We start from the raw sequence: 21,460 nt of genomic DNA, 5'->3' as shown, positions 1-21,460 counted from the left end.
AAGAACCAGCTCCTAGTTTCGTTGATTTGTTCTATTGTTTTTTTGGTTTTCTATTTCATTGATTTCTGCTCTGATCTTTATGATTTCTCTTCTCCTGCTGGGCTTAGGGTTTCTTTCTTGTTCTTTCTCCAGCTCCTTTAGGTGTAGGGTTAGGTTGTGTACCTGAGACCTTTCTTGTTTCTTGAGAAAGGCTTGTACCGCTATATATTTTCCTCTCAGGACTGCCTTTGTTGTGTCCCACAGATTTTGAACCGTTGTGTTTTCATTATCATTTGTTTCCATGATTTTTTTTTCAATTCTTCTTTAATTTCCCGGTTGACCCATTCATTCTTTAGAAGGATACTGTTTAGTCTCCATGTATTTGGGTTCTTTCCAAACTTCCTTTTGTGGTTGAGTTCTAGCTTTAGAGCATTGTGGTCTGAAAATATGCAGGGAATGATCCCAATCTTTTGATACCGGTTGAGTCCTGATTTAGGACCGAGGATGTGATCTATTCTGGAGAATGTTCCATGTGCACTAGAGAAGAATGTGTATTCTGTTGCTTTGGGATGAAATATTCTGAATATATCTGTGATGTCCATCTGGTCCAGTGTGTCATTTAAGGCCTTTATATCCTTGCTGATCTTTTGCTTGGATGACCTGTCCATTTCAGTGAGGGGAGTGTTAAAGTCCCCTACTATCATTGTATTATTGTTGATGTGTTTCTTTGATTTTGTTATTAATTGGTTTATATAGTTGGCTGCTCCCACATTGGGGGCATAGATATTTAAAATTGTTAAATCTTCTTGTTGGACAGACCCTTTGAGTATGATATAGTGTCCTTCCTCATCTCTTATTATAGTCTTTGGCTTAAAATCTAATTGATCTGATATAAGGATTGCCACTCCTGCTTTCTTCTGATGTCCATTAGCATGGTAAATTCTTTTCCCACCCCCTCACTTTAAATCTGGAGGTGTCTTCGGGCTTAAAATGTGTTTCTTGAAGGCAACATATAGATGGGTTTTGTTTTTTATCCATTCTGATACCCTGTGTCTTTTGACAGGGGCATTTAGCCCATTCACATTCAGGGTAACTATTGAGAGATATGAATTTAGTGCCATTGTATTGCCTGTAAGGTGACTGTTACTGTATATGGTCTCTGTTCCTTTCTGATCTACCACTTGTAGGCTCTCTCTTTGCTTAGAGGACCCCTTTCAAGATTTCCTGTAGAGCTGGTTTGGTATTTGCAAATTCTTTCAGTTGTTGTTTGTCCTGGAAGCTTTTAATCTCTCCTTCTATTTTCAATGATAGCCTAGCTGGATATAGTATTCTTGGCTCCATGTTTTTCTCGTTTAGTGCTCTGAAAATATCATGCCAGCTCTTTCTGGCCTGCCAGGTCTCTGTGGATAAGTCAGCTGCCAATCTAATATTTTTTTACCATTGTATGTTACAGACTTCTTTTCCCGGGCTGCTTTCAGGATTTTCTCTTTGTCATTGAGACTTGTAAATTTTACTATTAGGTGACGAGGTGTGGGCCTATTCTTATTGATTTTGAGGGGCATTCTCTGAACCTCCTGAATTTTGATGCTCGTTCCCTTTGCCATATTGGGGAAATTCTCCCCAATAATTCTCTCCAGTATACCTTCTGCTCCCCTCTCACTTTCTTCTTCTTCTGGAATCCCAATTATTCTAATGTTGTTTCGTCTTATGGTGTCACTTATCTCTCGAATTCTCCCCTCGTGGTCCAGTAGCTGTTTGTCCCTCTTTTGATCAGCTTCTTTATTCTCTGTCATTTGGTCTTCTATATCACTAATTCTGTCTTCTGCCTCATTTATCCTAGCAGTGAGAGCCTCCATTTTTGATTGCACCTCATTAATAGCTTTTTTGATTTCACCTTGGTTAGATTTTAGTTCTTTTATTTCTCCAGAAAGGGCTTTTATATCTCTCTCGAGAGGGTTTCTCTAATATCTTCCATGCCTTTTTCGAGCCCGGCTAGAACCTTGAGAATTGTCATTCTGAACTCTAGATCTGACATATTACCGATGTCTGTATTGATTAGGTCCCTAGCCTTCGGTACTGCCTCTTGTTCTTTTTTTTGTGTTGAATTTTTCCGTCTTGTCATTTTGTCCAGATAAGAGTAAATGAAGGGGCAAGTAAAATACTAAAAGGGTGGCAACAACCCCAGGAAAATATGCTTTAACCAAATTAGAAGAGATCCAAAATCGTGAGTGGGGAGAAAGGGGATAAAAAGAGGTTCAAAAAGGAAGAGAGAAAAAAGAAAAAAAAAAAAAAAAAAAAAAAAAAAAAAAAAAAAAAGAAAAGAAAAGAATTTTAAAAAAAGAAAACACCTAAGAAAAATGTAAAAAAAATATATATATATATATATTAGATAAACTAGTAAAAAATCGTTAAAAAAGAAAAAGGTAACAGTTAAAAAAAATAAAATTTTACCCGAAGGCGAGAAAAAAAAAAAAATGAAAAAGAAAAAATTAAATTAACTGCAAGGCTAAAAAAAATCACAGGAAAAAAGCCATGAGTTCCGTGCTTGGCTTTCTCCTCCTCTGGAATTCTGCTGCTCTCCTTGGTATTGAAACCGCACTCCTTGGTAGGTGAACTTGGTCTCGGCTGGATTTCTTGTTGTTCTTCTGGGGGAGGGGCCTGTTGTAGTGATTCTCAAGTGTCTTTGCCCCAGGCGGAATTACACCGCCCTTACCCGGGGCCGGGGTGAGTAATCCGCTCGGGTTTGCTTTCAGGAGCTTTTGTTCCCTGAGCGCTTTCCGTAGAGTTCCAGAGGACGGGAATACAAATGGCGGCCTCCTGGTCTCCGGCCCGGAGGAGCCGAGAGCCCAGGGCCCCACTCCTCAGTGCGCCCTCAGAGAACAGCGCCCAGTTACTCCCCCGTCTGCCTGACCTCCGGCCGCGCTCCGAGCTCACCGAGCCTGCGACCGGTTCAAGGTAACACGGAGCTGCGAGATTACTGTCGGCTCTGTCTCTGTAGCCGGCTTTCCCGTTCCAATACCCGCAAGCTCTGCGACACTCAGACACCCCCGATCCTTCTGTGACCCTGCGGGACCTGAGGCCACGCTGACCCCGCGTGGGCTTCGCCCCGGTTTAGCCTCTGGAGCGATGTCCCTCAGCGGAACAGACTTTTAAAAGTCCTGATTTTGTGCGCGGTTGCTCCGCCGCTTGCCGGGAGCCGGCCCCTCCCCCCGGGGTCTATCTTCCCGTCGCTTTGGATTCACTTCTCCGCTGGTCCTACCTTTCAGAAAGTGGCTGATTTTCTGTTTCCAGAATTGCTGTTCTTCTTCTCTTCGATCTGCCGATGGATTTTCAGGTGTTTGCAATCTTTAGATAAGCTATCTAGCTGATCTCCGGCTAGCTGAAGCAGTCTCAGCTTGCTACTTCTCCGCCATCTTGACTCCTCCCCTCGGCAGCAGTCCTTTTCAACTGTTGTCCCCTGCTCCCAGTCTTTTGCAGCTGACTTGTTTGTGCCTAATTCTTCTCTCGTCGCCGAATGGAAGCAGCACTTACCCGCTGACATAAAGGACAGAGGTGATCCTGAATCACCTGGGGATCTTCCGTAAAAGGAGGGCAGAGGGAGAGCCAGAAAGACGGCAGTATGAGGATGTGACAACCATGGCTGGCCCTGTGGACCAAGGAAGGGCCAGGAGGTGAGGAATGTGGGGGCCCCCTAGATGCTGGACAAGGCAGGAAGCAGACTGTCCCCTTGAGCCTCTGGAAGGAACACAGCTCCGGCTGACACCTTGACGTTGACCCCAAGACCCATTCTGGACTTTGGACATCCAGAACTCTTAGAGAGTGTGTATCATTCAAGCCCCCAGTTTATGGTCATATAGACCAGAGCCAGGGTGCAGGGACCAGGAGCCAACAGACATCTCTGGAACACACAACTGGTCTTGGTGTCGGCCTCATCAAGATCCACATTCAAGGAGAGGGTCTGGTTGGCCTTGCTCAAATCCCATCTGCAGCCCACTCACCAGATATGCAAAGACAAGGGACCCTGACTGAGAGACCTGCCAAACTGTAGACAACGGGAGCAGGACGTCCATGCAGGAGCTCCAGGGCTGGTGAGCAAGTGGAGGTGCAGGGGGGGTGGTGTCCGGAGCAGCAAGGCTCTGGGCACTTTGGCTATGAGTCTCTGCCAGCGAGAGGGTATCATCACAACAACACTGATGATGGGGCAAAGAAGACATCTGTCTCCTGACGGAAGGCACCACGAAGACAGCATTGCTCCCGTGGTACTCCTCCCGACAACACATTGCCTGAGTTTAAGGATCAGGAAATCACAGACAACCCCAACTGGAGCACTTACTATGAAATTCCTGGCCAGGACCCCTCAGAAAGGGCCAGCTAATGAGAGAAAGACCGTTTCTGTCCAAAGCAGGTTAAGGAGATGTGCCAACTAGCAGAACATAGATTCTGGGTTGGATCCTGGGTCAGAAAAGAATTTTGTTAGTGTTTTTGCTATAAAAGATATTGCCACTGAAAAAATCCCAGTGTCTATAGATCGATATCAGATATTAGTACCATGATTGTTATTTTCTTGACCTTGATCATTGTATTTCGGCTATGTTAGCAAATACCATCACATCCAGGCAAATCCTGTACCTGTGTTTAGAGAACCAGGGGTTTCCAGGTTACCCTCCAACTACCATACTACCAGTAGAAGGATTTCTCAAGCTTGAGTTTTTCCGATGCCGCAGTGAGAAATGCGCATGTTATATAAGGCTATGCACACGCGTGTGATCTGTGTATGCGTGACACATGTGTGGGGTGTTATGTATCCCTGGGGTGGACAGACTCCCAGGGATTCCACCTCCTGGCGCTCACACCTTCTCCTGCACTGCTGGATGGAGGCCTCAGTTCCTCTCTGGCTGTCCAGTTCTTGGCAGCCCACAGCTCCATCCCAGGGAGGCAGGGCGAGGGCCAGCAAGCACCTGCTCTCAGTACAGACGCCCGTCAGCAACCAAACCCCAGGTTCTGCAAGCTGTGCTCTGTTCTCCGCCCTAGAAGTGAGTAGCTGGAGGGTGTGGACAGGGGCAGGTGGGGACCGCTGGGGTCCATGCTGGAAGGTGCCTATCCAAGTGCATTCATCAAAGAAAACTAACCGTACTGACACAGCCCTGAGCAGTCTTTAATTCCGCCCTCAGCACCATCAGCATTTGCAGCAGGGCATGGGCCACTGTTCTAGGTAGCGAAGGGTGTAGAGCAGCATCCCTGGCCTACACAAGTATCTCAAATGTTACAATTTCTTGTTAAAATATGTGTGTACGGATTACTGAACTTTCTGGTGCATCCCCATCCCCAATTTTGTGTGGGAGCGGAGTGCCAACTTGGATTCTGTCACTGAAGCCACGCAGCTGGTGGGTCTTCCGCTCTCACTATCCCGAGCAGGGCTGGCATCACAAGGCCTGTCCTCAGGGCTGTCCCCGGTGGCTCAGCCAGGGTATGGCATGTGCAAGGGAACATTCAGCAGTGAATGGCCCCATTCACTCAGCCAGGCAAGAACTCATTCATCAACACTCCCTCCAGTGAGGTGGTCAGGTTATTCTGCACGTGCGCCGGGGGAGAAACCGTGGCTCAGAGACGCACCTGAGGTCCCACAGGGAACCAGGAACTTGACCATAGCTGGTCGACACCCTCCCCAGCAGTCTGCACAGTGGCCACCACTGGCTCTCCTGACACGCCCACGGCAGATGGAGCAGATGCCTCCCACAGCAGTTCCCAGTTACACACTCAAGGCAGGTTTCTGAAGGCCCCGTGCACCTATGGGCTACAGGGCGCGCTGCACCAGCTGACCACTGTGCCAGGTGCACATCTGCAGTCCTGTCCACTGTGCCTGAGAAAAGAGAAAAGGGCCGCTAGTGACCCCTATAGGGTGGTGTGGACATGGCAGCCAGCGTTCCCTGGGCACCTGCCACCTTCAGGGCAGTACCAGCATGACAGCGGTGATCTCCAGGCTCACACAGCCAAAAGTGCCAGCTAGAGGTGACGTGGGGAGGGCAGTAAGCATTCCTCAACCAACACTGCCACCTAGAGGGTGCTGGGGGTATGACAGTAGCGATCTTGGGCTCAAGCAGCCAACAGCGCCACTTAGAGGGTGACATAGGCATGGCAGTCAGTATTCCTTGGCCAATACTGACTCCCAGAAGGTGCGGCAAGGCATGACAGCAGTGGCCTTGAGGCTCAGGGGACGGGCACTGCCATCCGGAGCGTGACAGGGGCATGGATGTCAGCATTCCTTGGCCAACACTGCCACCCAGAGGGTGCTGCAGACAGAGTGGCCAACCTTGGTTGGTCTTGCTGCTCCATCCTGGTACTCAGCCTCCCACGTAGTTTCCACAGGCTCCAAGAGGTTATTTGGGGAGGGGCTCCAAGAGGTTATTTCCTCACAGAGGAAGCATGAGGCATCTCCAAGCCCACCAGGCGGGCACTTTCAGCCCAAAGTCTCTGGGCTGTCTCCTCATTCTCAGCTTCAGGGGCCGGAGCCTTCTCTTTGAGTCCGTCGAAGTACTTCCCAGAAACACCCTCCAGTTCCTCCGCCACAGCCAGGTACGTGCTGGGCTGGGCTGCCAGCTCGGGGCTCTTGACCAGCAACCAAAAGACAGGCCCTGCAATCAGCCCACAGAGCATTCAGTCCACACACGCTCAGGGAGGACAGGAAAAGCCCCACACCATCCGTGGGGTTGCCCAGGGCCCACAGGCCAGACGTGGGACTGCAGTCCCATACCAGCCCCCCTCCAGGACTGTGCTTCCCAAGATACCCTCCACCAGGAGCTCCCTTCCCTGGCACTGCCCAGCCAAATCCCTCCAGATGCAGAGACCGGCCCAAAAGCTGCCTCCCCCAGCAAGCCTCCCTGGCATTTCCCCAGGCAAATGGAAGCTCTCCCTCCTCAGTCAGCTCTGAGTCCTTACCCTATCCCATTTTGCTTTAAAAATAACTTTTATTTATTAAATGTCTCTGGGGCCAGCCTCAGCTTAAGATCCTTGAAATCAGGTACCCACCCCATAAATGATTTTCAGGATTACAAATACTAGCTCTAAAGTTCTAAGTATTTATTCACCTTAAAGCTGGTCAGGCCCTGTGCTGGCCCTGTTAAGGCCCATCTCAACCTCCCAACAACTGCAGAACACTATTACGGCCTCACTTTGTAAGGAGGGAAACCGAGGCCCCAAGAGGTGAAATGGCTTCCCTGGGTGGCACAGCTAGTTTGAGGTGAAGCCAGCATCCCCCTATGCACAACTCCCTGGTCTCCTTCTCTGAGACTCGGTCTGTTTCATCAAACAGGATCCAGCCTGTTTTCTGGGCCTAATCTGACGCCAGCAGGCTGGATACACACATAGAAGTGACTCGTTCTCAGGACCCAGGAAGACACAGGGGAGGGGGAAGAGCCAAGCCGCCGACACAGTATCTGGAGTGTGCAGTTAATTTTGCGTCAACTTGACTGAACTAAGGGATGCCCAGAAAGCCAGTAAAGCCCTGTTTCTGGGCGTGTCCGTGAGGATGTGACCAGGAGAGATCAGAACTGGAATCAGCAGATTGTATAAAGACCCGCCCACGCTGACTGGGCAGCCACCACGCTATTAGCTGAGGTATGAACAGAACGAATTCCCCCTCTCTCTGCGTGAGCTGGAACACCCATCTCCTGCCCTCAGATACTGCTCCTGGCCTTTGGGCTGGGACTTGTGCCATCGCTTCCCCAGTCTGCAGGCCTTCGGGTTTGGACTGGGACTATACCACCAGCTCTCCTGGGCCTCCAGCCTGCAGACAGCAGATCATGGGTCATCACAGCCTCTCTGAATGCACGAACCAGCCCCGCATGACAAATCTCTCCGAGCATCTATATAATCCTCTTGGTTCTATTTCTCGGCAGAACCCTGACTAATCCCCCGAAGAGAGCCCAGGCCCCAGGCTGTGAGGGCAGGGGTTCCACTCAGGGAGCCCAGGCCAGGAGGTGGCTTACCAAGCGTGAAGCTGGAGAAGGCAGAGCTATGCATGCCCGTGTGCCTGCCCAGCTCCGTCCTGGCCACACCAGGGTGCACAGCATTGACTGTCACACCCGTGCCTGAGGAGAGAAGGGAAGAGGAGGGATGACGGCAGATGCCAGGTTCACCCCCCACCTGGAAGCCTGACATGGCCCACCCTCAGCTTTAGGGTTACCCAATACTGTGCTGGGTCCTACCCTTAACCTCACACCACCCCTCTTGCTCTGACACTTCCACATCCGATGGTTTCATCTTGCAAAGCCATTCTGCTGCACGACTGCCCAGAGCAGAGCCTCCCAAACCTGCGCGTACATAAAAAAATCACCCAGAAGGCTTGAGATGCCCAAACAGCTGGGCTCCACCCACCTCAGGGAACCTGAAGCAGTGGGTCAGGGATGGGGTCTGAGGTGCTGCAGTCAGGATAGGCTCCCAGCTGAGCTGATGTTGCTGGTCCACGGATGCTCTCCAAGGAGCGGGGCAAAGGGGAGGCTTCAGCTTCAGCTCTGTGGACACTGAGGTCCCATCATGCTTTATCCTGTGCATGGAAGGATGCCAGGCGGCTAGATGCCAGCAGTAACACCCGCCCCACCTCCACTCCCTGAAGCAACGGTCACAGCCATCTTCAGACACTGCCGTGGTTGAGCACCACTAGTGTAGAGCACCAACGGCCTAGATGCCATGTGGGATAAACACAGAAGGCCACAATCGATTAGTCATGTCTGCCTCAGGCACCAGAGAACAAGGGGTATGTGTGTTACACATCTGCCTGCTCTGTTCCAGGACCAAGGCTTGACCTCCCCTAGACCCAGGGTTGCAGCAGGACATTCCAGGCCCAGAGCTAGAGCAGGAGGAAGGCCTGTGAGGCTCGCCATGCACATACCCTGCAGCCGCCGGCTCAGCTCCTTGGTAAAGAGGATGATGGCCAGCTTACTCTGGCAATAAGCTGCTCTGGTGTCATACTTCCTTTTCTCCCAGTTCAAGTCGTCAAAGTCTATGTGTCCTGCGATGTGGGCCAAGGACGAGAGGTTGATGATCCGTGAAGGGGCCGAGGCTTTCAGTCTGTCCAGCAGCAAGTTTGTCAAAAGAAAGTGACCTAAAGGAAGGACAAGGAAAAGACAGTTTTCACTAAATTCTTAGCTGGTACATAGGATCGTGCTGAGAATAGTACCTCCTTTGACCTTCCCAATAACCCAGGGCTCTCGACAGGGGCCAGTTCTCTCCCCCACGGGACATCTGGCAAGGTTAGAGGTTCCAGTCATCATAACTCCAAAGAGAGAAGGGGGGTGCTCCTAGCATCTGGCGGGAGGCAGCCAGGGATGCTGCTGGACACCCTGTAGTGCACAGGATAAGCCCACAGCAAAGAGTGACCCAGCCCCAGACATCAGGCCCTGCAAGAACCCCAAGGGGATGGACTGCCTCCCGCATCTCCCTCAGCAACAGAATTGCTGGCTGTGCACAGTACTGCCCAGTGAAAGACTACATTTCCCAGACTCCCTTGCAGCAATGTCAGGTCATGTGACTGCATCCCAGCCAATAGGATCCGAATGATAGCAATGTGTGTTACAACCTCCAGGGCCTCAGAACGGGGCCGTATTTGGAGAGGGGTCTTCACAGTGAAAATGAGGTCACTAGGGTGGGCCCTGATCCAGTGATTGGCGCCCACCCAGTATCTACCCGCCTTGCCCTTACTAACAGAACTCCAGTCACATCCAGGGTGACAGTAGGTGGACAGCATGAGTGACTGATGGACAGACAAACTGGAGGACAGACAAAGGCTCACATGGCCAAGAGATGGACAGAGGATCCGAAGGACTGACAGGGCATCCAGCAACAAAGGGGAGCCTTGGAGCCCGAGTCCAGCCCACCGGGACCCCGCTCACATCCGGGTCCACAACACGCCACGCAGCCCTCAGCCCGGGCCCTCACCCAAGTAGTTAACGCCAAACTGCATCTCAAAGCCGTCCTCCGTGGTCCAGTGCGGGCACCGCATCACGGCCGCATTGTTGACCAGAACGTGCACCTGCTTCTCCTCTGGAAGACAGGGGTGAGGGAAGACGCCATGAGCATCTGGGCCTGCACGGAGGGCCAGCGCAGCCAGGGGTACAGCGCCCCCGGCACTGGGCCGAACAGTGCCTGGAACATTCATGTCCACCCAGAGCCTGTGAATGCAACCCGTGTTTGGAAAGAGTCTTTGCAGAAAGTCATCAGGTTAAGAGAAGGTCACAGCATGGGCCCTAACCTGGGAGGACACAGACCGAGACCCCCCAGGAGACAGAGGCAGAGACTGCAGCAACACGGCAAAGAGCAGAGCGCCGGGGACCAGCAGCCACGAACAGAGGCTGGAAGAGGCAGAGGGCCTTCTCCAGTCTCGGGAACAGGGCCGCCCAGCTTATGCCCTGATCTCGGACTTGTGGCCTCCACAAACATGAAGAGAACGGGTTCTCATCTCAAGCTACTCAGTTCACTGCACTTGACCACGGCAGCCCCAGAAGACAGATACATGCCCACCTAAGGCCTGGAGGCCTTTCCTGGAAAGGAAAAGAAGCCACACCTGCAGGGGCCCCAGGCATCAGACTGAGGGGTTACCCGTGGGAACCCCAGCTCGCTGGGCAGCCAGTGCTGCACCCGATTCCAGACCTAGCACTTCCTCCCGTATTGGTTAGCAAGGGCCGCTCTGAGAAAGCATCACACAATGGGCCGCTTGAACATAATGTGTGCTGGCCCTGCAGGTGGGAAGCCCGGGGTCGGTGCATCTCAGGGCTGTTTCCTTCTGAGGACCAAGGGCCACAGGGGAGAACCTGCGCTAGGCTCTCTCCTGGGCTCCTAGGTAGCTCAACTCCCAGTCTCTTCCCTTGGGCCTGTCTGCGTGCTCACCTCCCCTCTGTATGAGGACACCAGGCTTAACCACCTCTCTGCAGACCAGGTCTTGTGCTGAGGTCCTGGGGGTCAGGACCCCAACGCACCTTCGGAGGGCACACAGGACAACCCACACACTCTGGCAGTGCTTTGCAGGATCCGTGGAGACAACAAACTAGTTATCAAGCACCAATGAAACAGCCTCTGCCTGCCTATTGGAAGGGCCTGCACAGCCGTCGGGAGCTCCCACCCTGGAGCCCCAGGCTCTATCTACCCTCGGCAGCTATACAACCCTGGCCAAGTCACACAGCTTCTTTGTGACTCGGTTTCCCCCTCTGTAAAAACAGGTAACACGTGCACGTGCTGGGCCCGATGAGGGAGAAAAAGCAGCACAGCTCCTCACGTATTACAGGTTCTGATTGTATTAAAAAAAACCAAGGCGGGAGGGGGGGGGCCTGGGCAGCTCTGTCGGGTAAGCATCTGACTCTTGGTTTCAGCTCAGGTCATGATCTCAGGGTCGTGAGATCGAGCCCCAAGTTGGGCTGCACTGGGTGCAGGGTTCCCTCCCTCCCTCTGCTCCTTCCCCTCCACTCATGAAACCTCTCTGTAAAAAAGACAAAAGCCACAGGGCAGTCTCTACACCTGCCTGCTTTATAAATCCATAAACTGTCTCCAGAAGGTCACACGAGGACCCTGAGCACCACTAAGGAAGGCAGCTGGTAGCCGGAGGCAGGGAGGTGCCGGCTGCACCCTGGTTTATCCTTTCTGAATGTTTAATCCCATAAAATGGTACTCCTGTTCGAAAATATAAAGACATGAGCCAGTTCTGAGAACATCCAGTGGGGAGCGAAATGAGCAAGTCAGGGAGGCAGAGTGGGGGAAACGCCGGCAGAATCCCTGCACCAGCAGAGGAAGCAGGGGTCGGACATCACCCCATGCGACCCGCACTAGACTGGGCGCAGAGCCTATGTCCCAGGCAGCACCCACCAGCCTCAAGGGCCAGAAGCTGCAGGAACCGCCGGCTCAGTCAGCATTTCCACTGCCTCCAGCTCCCCATACACCTAACCGCACCCGGGCCTCTGCATCTTGTCGGCTCTGATGCCGACGGAGCTCATCTTCCTGCAGAGCAGGAGTCCCACAGAGCAGACTTGCCCTGTAAGGGCCCAGACTACATATTGTTGGCTCTGCAGGCCACATGGCCTTTGCTGCCACCGGACTAAAGCAGCTGCAGGTAATACGTAAACTAACGGGCACGACTGGGTGCCGAGAACTGTACTGGCGGACGCTGATATTAAACTTTCACACGGTGTTCACATACCCAGAAATACTACTCTTCCAATTTAGGCAACAGTTGAAATGTAAATGTTTCCACGTGACAATGGAAGGAGCTATAAAAATGTACAATCTTCACCCATAGAGACGTGCATCTGTCCGAAAACACCAGCGCCACACCATGGGACTTGTGGCCACCCAGGCAGGACCTCATCCCCCAAGGCCGGCATCGTGCCTCCTACCTTCAGTGATCTTTGCGGCAAACTCTCGGATGGACTTGAGGGAGGCCAAGTCCAAGTGCCGGGCCCTGACGCGGTGATTAAGGGTCTCCCCGCGAATGTCCTTTGCCGCCGCCTCACACTTCTCCATATCTCGACAGGCCAGAATGACGTTGCCTCCTGCGAGCCCAAGGCAGGAAAAAATTAGTTTTTAGATCCTCTCCCAGATACAGACACCCAACAGACATGAAAACAGAGGCACCGTTTACAGCGGCCGAAAGATGGACACCACCCAAATGTCCACCAGCAGCTGAGCAGAGAGGCACAAGGCGTCCATCCAGACCATCGAACCTACTCGGCCACGGAAATAATCGTGACATGCGCTACCACGTGGACGGACCTCACTAACGTGTTCGCTGGGAGCAGGTGGTCATGAAAGCGGACACAGCCGATGATTCCGCTGATGGGAAATACCCGGAACAGGCCAATCGACAGGAGGCAGGATGGCTCCCTGGGAGGAGTGGGAACGCGGATGACCACTTAAAGGACCGAGCTGTCATTCTGATGAAAACGTTCCGAAACTGACTGGCAACGTTCGCACAACTCTGGGAATATACTAACCACCATGGGGGAATTGTGTGACGTGTGGACTGAATTTCTGTAGGGCCACTAAAAAATAACTTTGGAAAATTAGAGAAGTGAGAAGCAGCAGGGACTGGAGGAGGACGGGCAACCACGAGGTGGATGGCGTGGATCTGTGGATCCGTGTGGATCCGTGGATCCGTGTGGATCCCTGTGGCTCGCTCCCTGCCGTGGGCCCAGCTGCCTCCCCTCACATGGTCCACGAGGGAACTCAGTGGACCCCAGATCTGTCCATCCTCTATTGGGGCCCAGCCCTCCGGATCCAGTGGGGGTGTCCACCCAATGTCACTGCTCAGCCTCTCCTGGGAGGACTACATGCCCCCTCCTCGGGGAAACGCCATGTGGTGGAGGGGGCAGGATGCCGCCCATCACAGCCCCCTCCAATCTGACCTCAGAAGGAGATGGGCAGCTCCAGCCTGGCCAATCGGGACCCGTTCCCTGGGCACCCGCAACCCATCAAGCCCAAAGGAAGCTTCCGATCTCCCCCAGCCCTCACAGCTGCCCTGCCACAGCCTTCCCACTCCAGCCAAGAGCAGGTCTGGTCTCCCCGTTGCTCAAACCTAAATCCTTGACTTCTTTTCTGGAGCACGATCCAACAGGAAATCCACTAACTCTAACTTCGAAAGCGATCACTCCTCCTCCGTGGACGTCCTCCATAACCCCAGTCTGACCAGGACAAAAACACTGAACGCACCCAAATCGAGGGGCCTTTAGAACGCCTGACCAGACCAGTAAGCCTAGAAGGGCCTGAAACCTGATTCTGAGCCAGGCCCCAGCCCAGCCATGAGCACCAAGTCAGCTACAGTACAGAAGCACACAGCCAGTGCAGAGAGAAAAACCAGCACTAGCAGCCACTGGGTGGCCACAGCCTCCTCTGAGACCCACCATCTCCCCTGCCTGTCAGGGACACCAGCCCTTCTGGCTTAAGCCGACGAGAGTCTGGTCTCTGTCATTTGTTACCAAAACCATCAAACGACCTTACCAACCCCTGAGAATGCAAGGCCTCCACCCCAGACCACACACCCCAAGACCAGGTGCCCCCTGGGACTTCACCTCTCCTGGCCAGTTCCATGGCTGTCTGCTTTCCGATCCCCGTGTTGGCGCCAGTCACAATGACGGTCTTCCCGGGAATGGTGGCCTTGCTGGGACAGGCCCCGCCCGCAACGTAGTCTCTGTAGGTAAGAGGCGAGGAGGTCACTTTGGTCCACGTGTGCACTGTGACTGTTACGATCTTGGGCGCTTGTGTTCCCGCAGTGATAAGACAGGAAGGACATCTCCTAACTCCGTGGGGGCCCGTGTGGTGTTGCAGGCAAAGGCTCCGCATGGCTGGGTGTTGGGGAGGCTCCGCACGGGAACATCACTACTTTGCAAAGACCCAATGGACTGGTTTCCTATGGCTGCTGTAACAAGTGACCACAGGCTCAGCCAGTTAAAACCATGCACAGGTAAATCTATGGGTCTGCAGGCCAGAGCCCAAGATGGGTCTCATCGGGAGAAGGACAGGTGTTGGCAGGGCTGTGCTCCTCCTGGAGGCTCTAGGAAGAGGTGGGTCACATGCCTTTTCCAGCTCCGAGGGATGCCCACACTCCCTGGCTCACGGCCCCTCCTCCTCAGCACAGCATCTTCAGGTCCTGACTCTGAAGGACCACTGTGACTGCACTGGGCCCCCACCTGGACAATCCAGGACCACCTCCCCATCTCAGGGTCCTTAACTCAGTGGCACCGGCAGAGTCCCCTATGACAGGCAAGGGAAGACCTTCACAGGTTCTGAGCATGAGGACATGCACATCCTTGCGAGACTCTTACCCTCTACCCACATTCCCCAGAAGCCAAATACTGGAAACAAGCGAATGTCACTGATAGGGGCCGGGCCAAGCAGACAGTGCCACCAGCCTATGACAGAAGAGCCTTGTACAGCATGGAAACCACCACCCTCCCGGGGCTAATTCTTTAAGTTAATTAAAAAGAAATAACCATCCTTTTTCCCCAGGGCATTCTGCTAACCGTTCATTCTGCCCATCCCAAGTTGTCCCTTTAGTATTGTTACTATTTTTAGCTTCGTCAAAACTGAAAAACAAGAGTATGAATAAAAAACTAACAGCAGCTGATGAATTTTATCAGAAGAGGAAATTATTTCCATTTAAAAAAGAATCATCTCCATTTTCTAGAACTTTCAAAAACACCCAGTTACCATCCCAGAGCTGCAGTGTCATGAACTATAAATCACAAGAGACGGCCCAGCTACACGAAAATGACGTTATTGGGTCAGAAGCAACAAGTTCACTGTGAAGCCTCATCACAGCGCAGGCAAATAAACCCAAAGGTAATTTATTCAAAGAGATTTACATTCTATGCTTCATACCCTTTAAAAAAAAAAAGGTATTTAAATATTCCAATTACTGGGAGCACCTGGGTGGCTCAGTGGGTTAAGCCTCTGCCTTCAGCTCGGGTCATGATCTTGGGGTCCTGGGATCGGGCCACACATCGGACTTTCTGCTCAGCGGGGAGCCTGCTTCCTCCTCTCTCTCTGCCTGCCTCTCTGCCTACTTGTGATCTCTCTCTGTCAAATAAATAAATAAAATCTTTATATTAAAAAAATATCCCAAATTACTTTCAGGCCTCCCAGCTAATCTCTTATTTTGTGTAAGTGTAATAAAATTATATATTGCTAATTCTTTTTTTTTAGTGGCAAGAACACGGGAACTGCGCGCTCTTCACAGGTGTTTAAGGACCATATTGTTAACTGTAAGCGTAACACAGTGGAACTGGGATGCTCACTAGCTATGTGGGATGGCGATCATCATGGACCGCACCACCCAGACACACTTCCATCCGCCGAGAAAGTTCTACCAAACAGTGCTGCTCTAGAATATTCGGGAGCCGGGTTTTCTGTGGGGTTTTAAGTGCGTTAGCCTAGAAAAGACAAGAACTCTGTGTGTATCCCATGCAGTACAACCGTTTTGTTCACCGAGCTGGACAATCCGGTTTGCGTCTCTGATTGCGGGTAACGAGAGCTTAGGGGGCCCTGGGTGACGCATGGGGTCCCCCAATGCCTGTCTGCAGGATAGACTCACTAATCGATGACCAGAAGGTTTCCAGGGCCCGGGCCCGCCCCTTTCCTCAGGGTGACCTTGGGCCGTGACCTGCCCTCGAGGCCCGCCCTAGGTTTGCCCCACCGCACTGTCTACACCGGTCCTAGGCCGGCGACCTTCAGGCCACCTGTCCCCGGCCAGTCCCCACCTGGCGGCCGCCGACCCGCCCACCCGGGGCGCGCACTCACCGGAGCAGCACCGCGCCACCCACCGCCGTGCCCAGCACGGACAGCGGCAGGAGGTAGCGGTTCATGCCGGACAGGAGCTAGGGTCCGACGCCGAGCCCCCCGCGGGGTCTTTCGGAAGAGAGGAGCGAGCAGCCGGCGAGACCCACGTGAAGAAGGGCAAGCTCTGCTCTGCACCGAGCTTCCGGAAAGGGGCGGAGCGCTGTGGGCAGGGCTTCAAGGGGCGGGCCTGCCCGGAGCGGGGCCTATGAGGATGGGCCCCCGCGCCGCTGCAGCCAGGAATGGGAGGTTCCGTAGTCGTGGGCGTGGCCGCATACTGGGGGCGGGGCATGGGGGCGAGCCTGCGCACTGTTCCATGACATCACGTTCGCGGTACTGTCACCGCGCGGCTGTTCCACAAGAGGCGAAGTTAGGGTCCTGCTGCTTCCGCCGCGCCCCGCGCTGCCGCTCGCAGGCTGCGCTCCTCTGTGTGCCTTTCCCATATATCAGCCTCTTCACACCTAAAATGCGTGTTCACCACTAGTACCTTCCTCATGGACGATGAGAGAATTTGAGAATTTCGAGGCTCCGGGCCAGGACCTACTGGCCTGGGACTTCCCAAACCCCTGGTGTCCTGGGAGATCAGGGCAAAGACTCTAGAATCTGAGGGAGGAGGGGCTTGGGGGTCTGGACTTCCGGGTCTGAGGGAGGAGGGGCTGGGGGTCTGGACTTCCGGGTCTGAGGGAGGAGGGGCTGGGGGTCTGGACTTCCGGGTCTGAGGGAGGAGGGGCTGGGGCTCTGGACTCCCGGGTCTGAGGGAGGAGGGGCCGGATGAGGACTCCTGGGTGGGTGTAGGGGAGGAGGGGCTGGGGTCTGGACCTCCCAGGTCTGAGGGAGGAGGTTTTGGGTGTCTCAACTGCTGGGTCTGAGAGAGAGGAGGAGATGGAGGCCAGGACTCCTGGATAAAATATTATAAATGCGTACAACGGATCATTATTAAAAAAAAAAAAATGAATGAAATGCTGCAATTGTGACAGCCAAGATGTGCTACAAAAGTATCATTCTGCTTGAAAGAAGCCAGTCGCAGAAGACAGCATGCCGTAGGAGTCCAGTTATATGGCATGGTTCTAGGAAAGGCAAGCCAGTAGTGAAGGAAGGAAGATCCGTGGTTGCCAGGGGCAGAGGGGGAGGAGGAAGTGATTGCCAGAAAGGGAACTTCTTTGGGTTTTGGAAATGTCTCTCTTGTAATCCTACTGACAGTTATATGCATGACCGCATACATTTATTTGTAACATGTTATCAGCATTTTCACTTAAAAATAGTGACTTTTGTTGCATGTAAATTATCCTGCAACAAAGGTGACTCAAAAGAACTGAAAATTTTCTCCAATTTTGTTCTGGAAATCTTTTGACTACAACTAACTCTTAATTTATTAATCAGTCTGCTTTGTCTGCAATCAACAGATATATTTGAGAATTCTTATGAGGTGAGAAATATCGCCTTGATAAATTAAGAGGTTTTCGAATTGGATTAGACAACAAATTTGATGTGACGTTTTGTAGACAGAATGAAATTATTCACTTTGGGTCTGCAGCTTTTGCAGTTTGGAGCTAAGTTGTTTGTTTGTTTGTTTGTTTGTTTTTTCTTAGAGAGATATTGCTTATCTCTGTAATGCTGTGATAACTGTGAGCTCTGTGTGCCCTCCCAGACACAGGGCACCCAAAAGGAGCACAACAGCACTGGGTCCAGGATTTGTAATTGGAGTCTCAGCCTAGGAGTGAGGAAAAGTTTCCCAGAGGAAGGGAAACATAAATAGAGTTTTGAAGGATGAGTAGGAGTTCTTTAAGTGGACCGAGTGGAGAGAGACAACTAGACAGATGTAACAGCATATTCGAAGGCTAAGCATCAGGACGCAAGTTGCTTGGGGAGGGACACATGTTTGGGATGGTAGGAGGTTGGCTTGAATGGGGAGGCGGCTGGCAAGAGATGTGACTGAAGGGAAAATTTTAAAGAAAAAATAAGCAATAATACCAGCTGCTACTTATTGAGTACCAATATATGTGCCAAGTATTTAACTGACACAACAAACCAAACAACAGGTTTGCTGTTAGGGATGAGGCAAAGGTGACTGGGTTTGGCAAGACGTCCCTCCCCTTTGAGAGACTGTGGGAACTCAGGGCTTCTGGCCATGGAGGGAGCAAGGCCTGGGAAAGGGGAAGGTGCCACGAAGGCAGGTAATGAACCCCAAACGTTGATCTACACACATCTTGTTTCAAATTCCTGCTCTACCTCTTATGTGTGCGTTGAGCAGTGGCTTCCCTTCTCTCAATTTCTGGCTCCTCTTACCCACCAAATGGCAAAGAGACAGTATCCTTAATATGTAAAGAGCTCTTACAAATCTCTAACAAGAGAAGGGAGCATAGGCAAATGGTATGACAGGCTATTTGCAAAGAAGTGATGTCAACACACACATGAAACTATTCAGCCTTCCTAGGAATCAAAGAAATGCTCATTAGGGTAATTATGAGATGGTACTTTTGCCTATCAGATTGGCAAGGTCAAAACAATGCTAACAGCTGTGTTGGCAAGGATGTGGTGACATGGGGACTCATACTCGCCAGTGGAAGTCTCCTAAAAGGCCGTTCAGCAATTCATGTCAAAACCATTTGTGCATGGGGGCACCTGGAGGGCTCAGTTGTTGAGCATTTGCCTTTGGCTTGGGTCATGATCCCAGGGTCCTGGGATTGAGTCCCACATCGGGCTTCCTGCTCAGCAGGAAGCCTGCTTCTCCCTATCCCACTCCCCTTGCTGTGTTCCCTTTGTTGCTGTCCCTCTGTGTGTGTGTCAAATAAATAGTTTGTTTAAGAAACATTCATGCATATATTCCCCTTGTAAGAAATTATGCTAAGGGAGTAGTCATTCAGAAAGAAAGACACTTAGGAAAATATTCTTCAAATTGCCAGAAGCAAATAAAATTAAGCTCAAGGCCTATCCACAGAAGAGGGGTCTACTCTCTACTATTCCAACTTCCACACTCCTTTCAACAACTATGTCATGAGCACTCACTGTGTTCCAGACATTGAACTACACGCTGGCAACTAGGCAGAATAATGGTCCCTCCGATACTAACAGTAAAATTAATTCCTCTATATGTGGTTCCAGAAAGACTCTGTCTGCAGCTTTATCAGGTCCAAATGTTTAAGAACATACATGACTTCTTCCTTAACCGCACCAATACAAGGTGGGGAGAGATGGGCTGATTCATTCTCCGTCTCTCTTTCTCTCTCTCTCTCTCTCTCTCTCTTTTTAAGTGTCTATACTGCAGTGCATACTTTTAGAGTTAGGGGGAAAAAACCTATAATATTCAGCATCGGGTCTCTGCCAGGCAAAAAATTGGGTGATTTCACTGTTTTTCACTTCCTTGTTCATGTGCCTTTTCTCACTGCATGAAGATGTTAAGCCACGTGAAATAAGCCAGTCACAAAAATGCAAATGCCATATGACTCCACTTGTTTGACATCCTTGGAGGAGACAAAATTCCTAGAGACAGAAAGTAGAATGGTGGGTGCAAGGGCTGGCAGGTGAGGGGAAGTGGGGAGTTAGGGTGTAGTGGGTACAGAATGTCAGGTTTGCAGGATGAAAAGAGTTCTGAATGTGGATAGTGGTGATGGTTGCACAACAGTGTGAATGTGCTTAATGCCACTGAACCGTACAGTTGAAAATGGTTAAGGTAGTAAATTCTATGTCGTGTGTCTTGTACTGTACTTAAGGAGAAGGAGGTCTGAGAGGGGAGGGGGAAGATGAGCACTGTGTGTTCAGATGCTGGTTCTCTCGATTTTGAGTAAAGCCCTTCCTCTTTGAGCCTTTTCCCCCTTCTATCATCTACCTCAAGGGGGTTTTCTGCAAAGGACAGGATAGTAAATAATTTCGCCCTTGACGACCATACGGTCCCTACTGCAACTATCCTGCCATTAGAGCAGGAAAGCCGCCAGAGACAGATGCACACAAATGAGAGTGGATGTGTTCTAATAAAACTTTATTTACAAAAAGGAGCAATGGGCCGTAGTTTACCAGCTCATAGAATCTGGAAGGTTGATATAAAGTCATTCACAAGAAGGACCTAACACAGATTAAGTGCCAGAACTTGCTGGCTGCTAATGTAGTTATTACACAGGAAACAATGCATGCAAATTCTTTCCTCTCTGAGGACCTCCCACTTGATTCCCAGGCACACCCACGGTGTTTAGAAACTCTCCAGGTAGGCTATGCACCTCTTTATCATTGTCAGTGTTGGTGAATTCTTGATAAGCCTTGGTGCTGTCCCAGGTGCTGAGAGACCTTTCCCACAAAACCCTCTGCTTTCCCTATCAGGGGCTTATGGCCCCAAATCATTCTGTCTCAATCTCCATCTATCTGTTCTTTTAGGAAATACATTTAAAGTCTTCAGGGGTGGGGCACCTGGGTGGCTCAGTCAGTTAAGTGTCTGCCTTTGGCTCGGGTTGTGACCTCAGGGACCTGGATCGAGTCCTGCATCATCTGTCTCCCTGCTCAGTGGAGAGTCTGCTTCTCTCTCTCACTCTGCCGCTGCCCCTGCTTGTGTGCTCCCCCCTGCCGACAAATAGATAAATAAAATATTTCTTAAAAATAAAAATTTTAGGGGTATAAGGATATTAGGTCTGGGAGTGACTCTTAAATTGTTCAGGGAAAAAATGTGTGCGAGAGAGAAAGAGACAGGGAGATAGAAATGATAAGCAAGTGTTTATGTTCATTGTTAAGCTCTGGGGATTCTGGGTGTAGTATAGGGAATTCTATGTATTATTTTGCAGCTTTTCTGTAAGTCTGAAATTATTCCAGCACTTGAACAATACATATATGCACCTCATGAGTTTCCGTGAGATCATGTAGTGTATGGTTGTACGTATATGAAATGTCCAGATTGGCCGATCTGCAGGTACAAAGAGCAAATTAATGTTTTCCAGGGGTTCAGGGAGGGAGGAATGGGGAGTAGCTGCTAATAGATTTGGGGCTTTATTGTGGGCTGATAAAGTGCTTCAGAACTAGATGCAGGTGGGTGGTGGCACAACAATGAAAACGTAGTAAATGTTACTGCATTATTCACTCTAAGATTAATTTTATTTCAATTAAAAAAAAAAAAACTTGACCAAAATACTTCTAGACACTTCTCATTCTCTCTGATGCTTATAGTGACCCTGGGAACCCACGATCTGCT

At 51.1% G+C, this 21,460-nt stretch overlaps 1 protein-coding gene across 1 annotated transcript; it reads right to left on the bottom strand.

The window, feature by feature from the left end:
• Positions 1–5,113: 5,113 nt before the first annotated feature.
• On the bottom strand, positions 5,114–16,492 carry RDH13 (retinol dehydrogenase 13). The gene is made up of 7 exons (XM_004777051.3): positions 16,255–16,492; positions 14,028–14,146; positions 12,357–12,512; positions 9,913–10,017; positions 8,867–9,079; positions 7,965–8,066; positions 5,114–6,611 (listed from the first exon to the last, which is right to left on the bottom strand). Exons 1-7 carry the CDS (start codon positions 16,317–16,319, stop codon positions 6,382–6,384), a joined length of 990 nt encoding a protein of 329 aa, XP_004777108.1. The 5' UTR covers positions 16,320–16,492; the 3' UTR covers positions 5,114–6,381.
• Positions 16,493–21,460: the final 4,968 nt, after the last annotated feature.

Source organism: Mustela putorius, unplaced genomic scaffold (assembly GCF_011764305.1).
Source record: "Mustela putorius furo isolate JIRA1106 unplaced genomic scaffold, ASM1176430v1.1 tig00000196_pilon_pilon_pilon, whole genome shotgun sequence".
NCBI classification, from domain to species: Eukaryota; Metazoa; Chordata; class Mammalia; order Carnivora; family Mustelidae; genus Mustela; species Mustela putorius.
This window is presented reverse-complemented; position numbering and strand designations above follow the sequence as displayed.

What these genes read in the sequence shown, in the direction of transcription:
- RDH13 (XM_004777051.3), bottom strand. Translation starts at nt 16,319, where the DNA reads ATGAACCGCTACCTCCTGCCGCTGTCCGTGCTGGGCACGGCGGTGGGT. An exon ending in GTTTGGCGTTAACTACTTGG is followed by an intron (nt 9,080 to 9,912) that starts GTGAGGGCCCGG and finishes TCCTTCCTTTAG; the next exon opens with GTCACTTTCTTTTGACAAAC. An exon ending in CTTCTCCAGCTTCACGCTTG is followed by an intron (nt 6,612 to 7,964) that starts GTAAGCCACCTC and finishes GGCTGATTGCAG; the next exon opens with GGCCTGTCTTTTGGTTGCTG.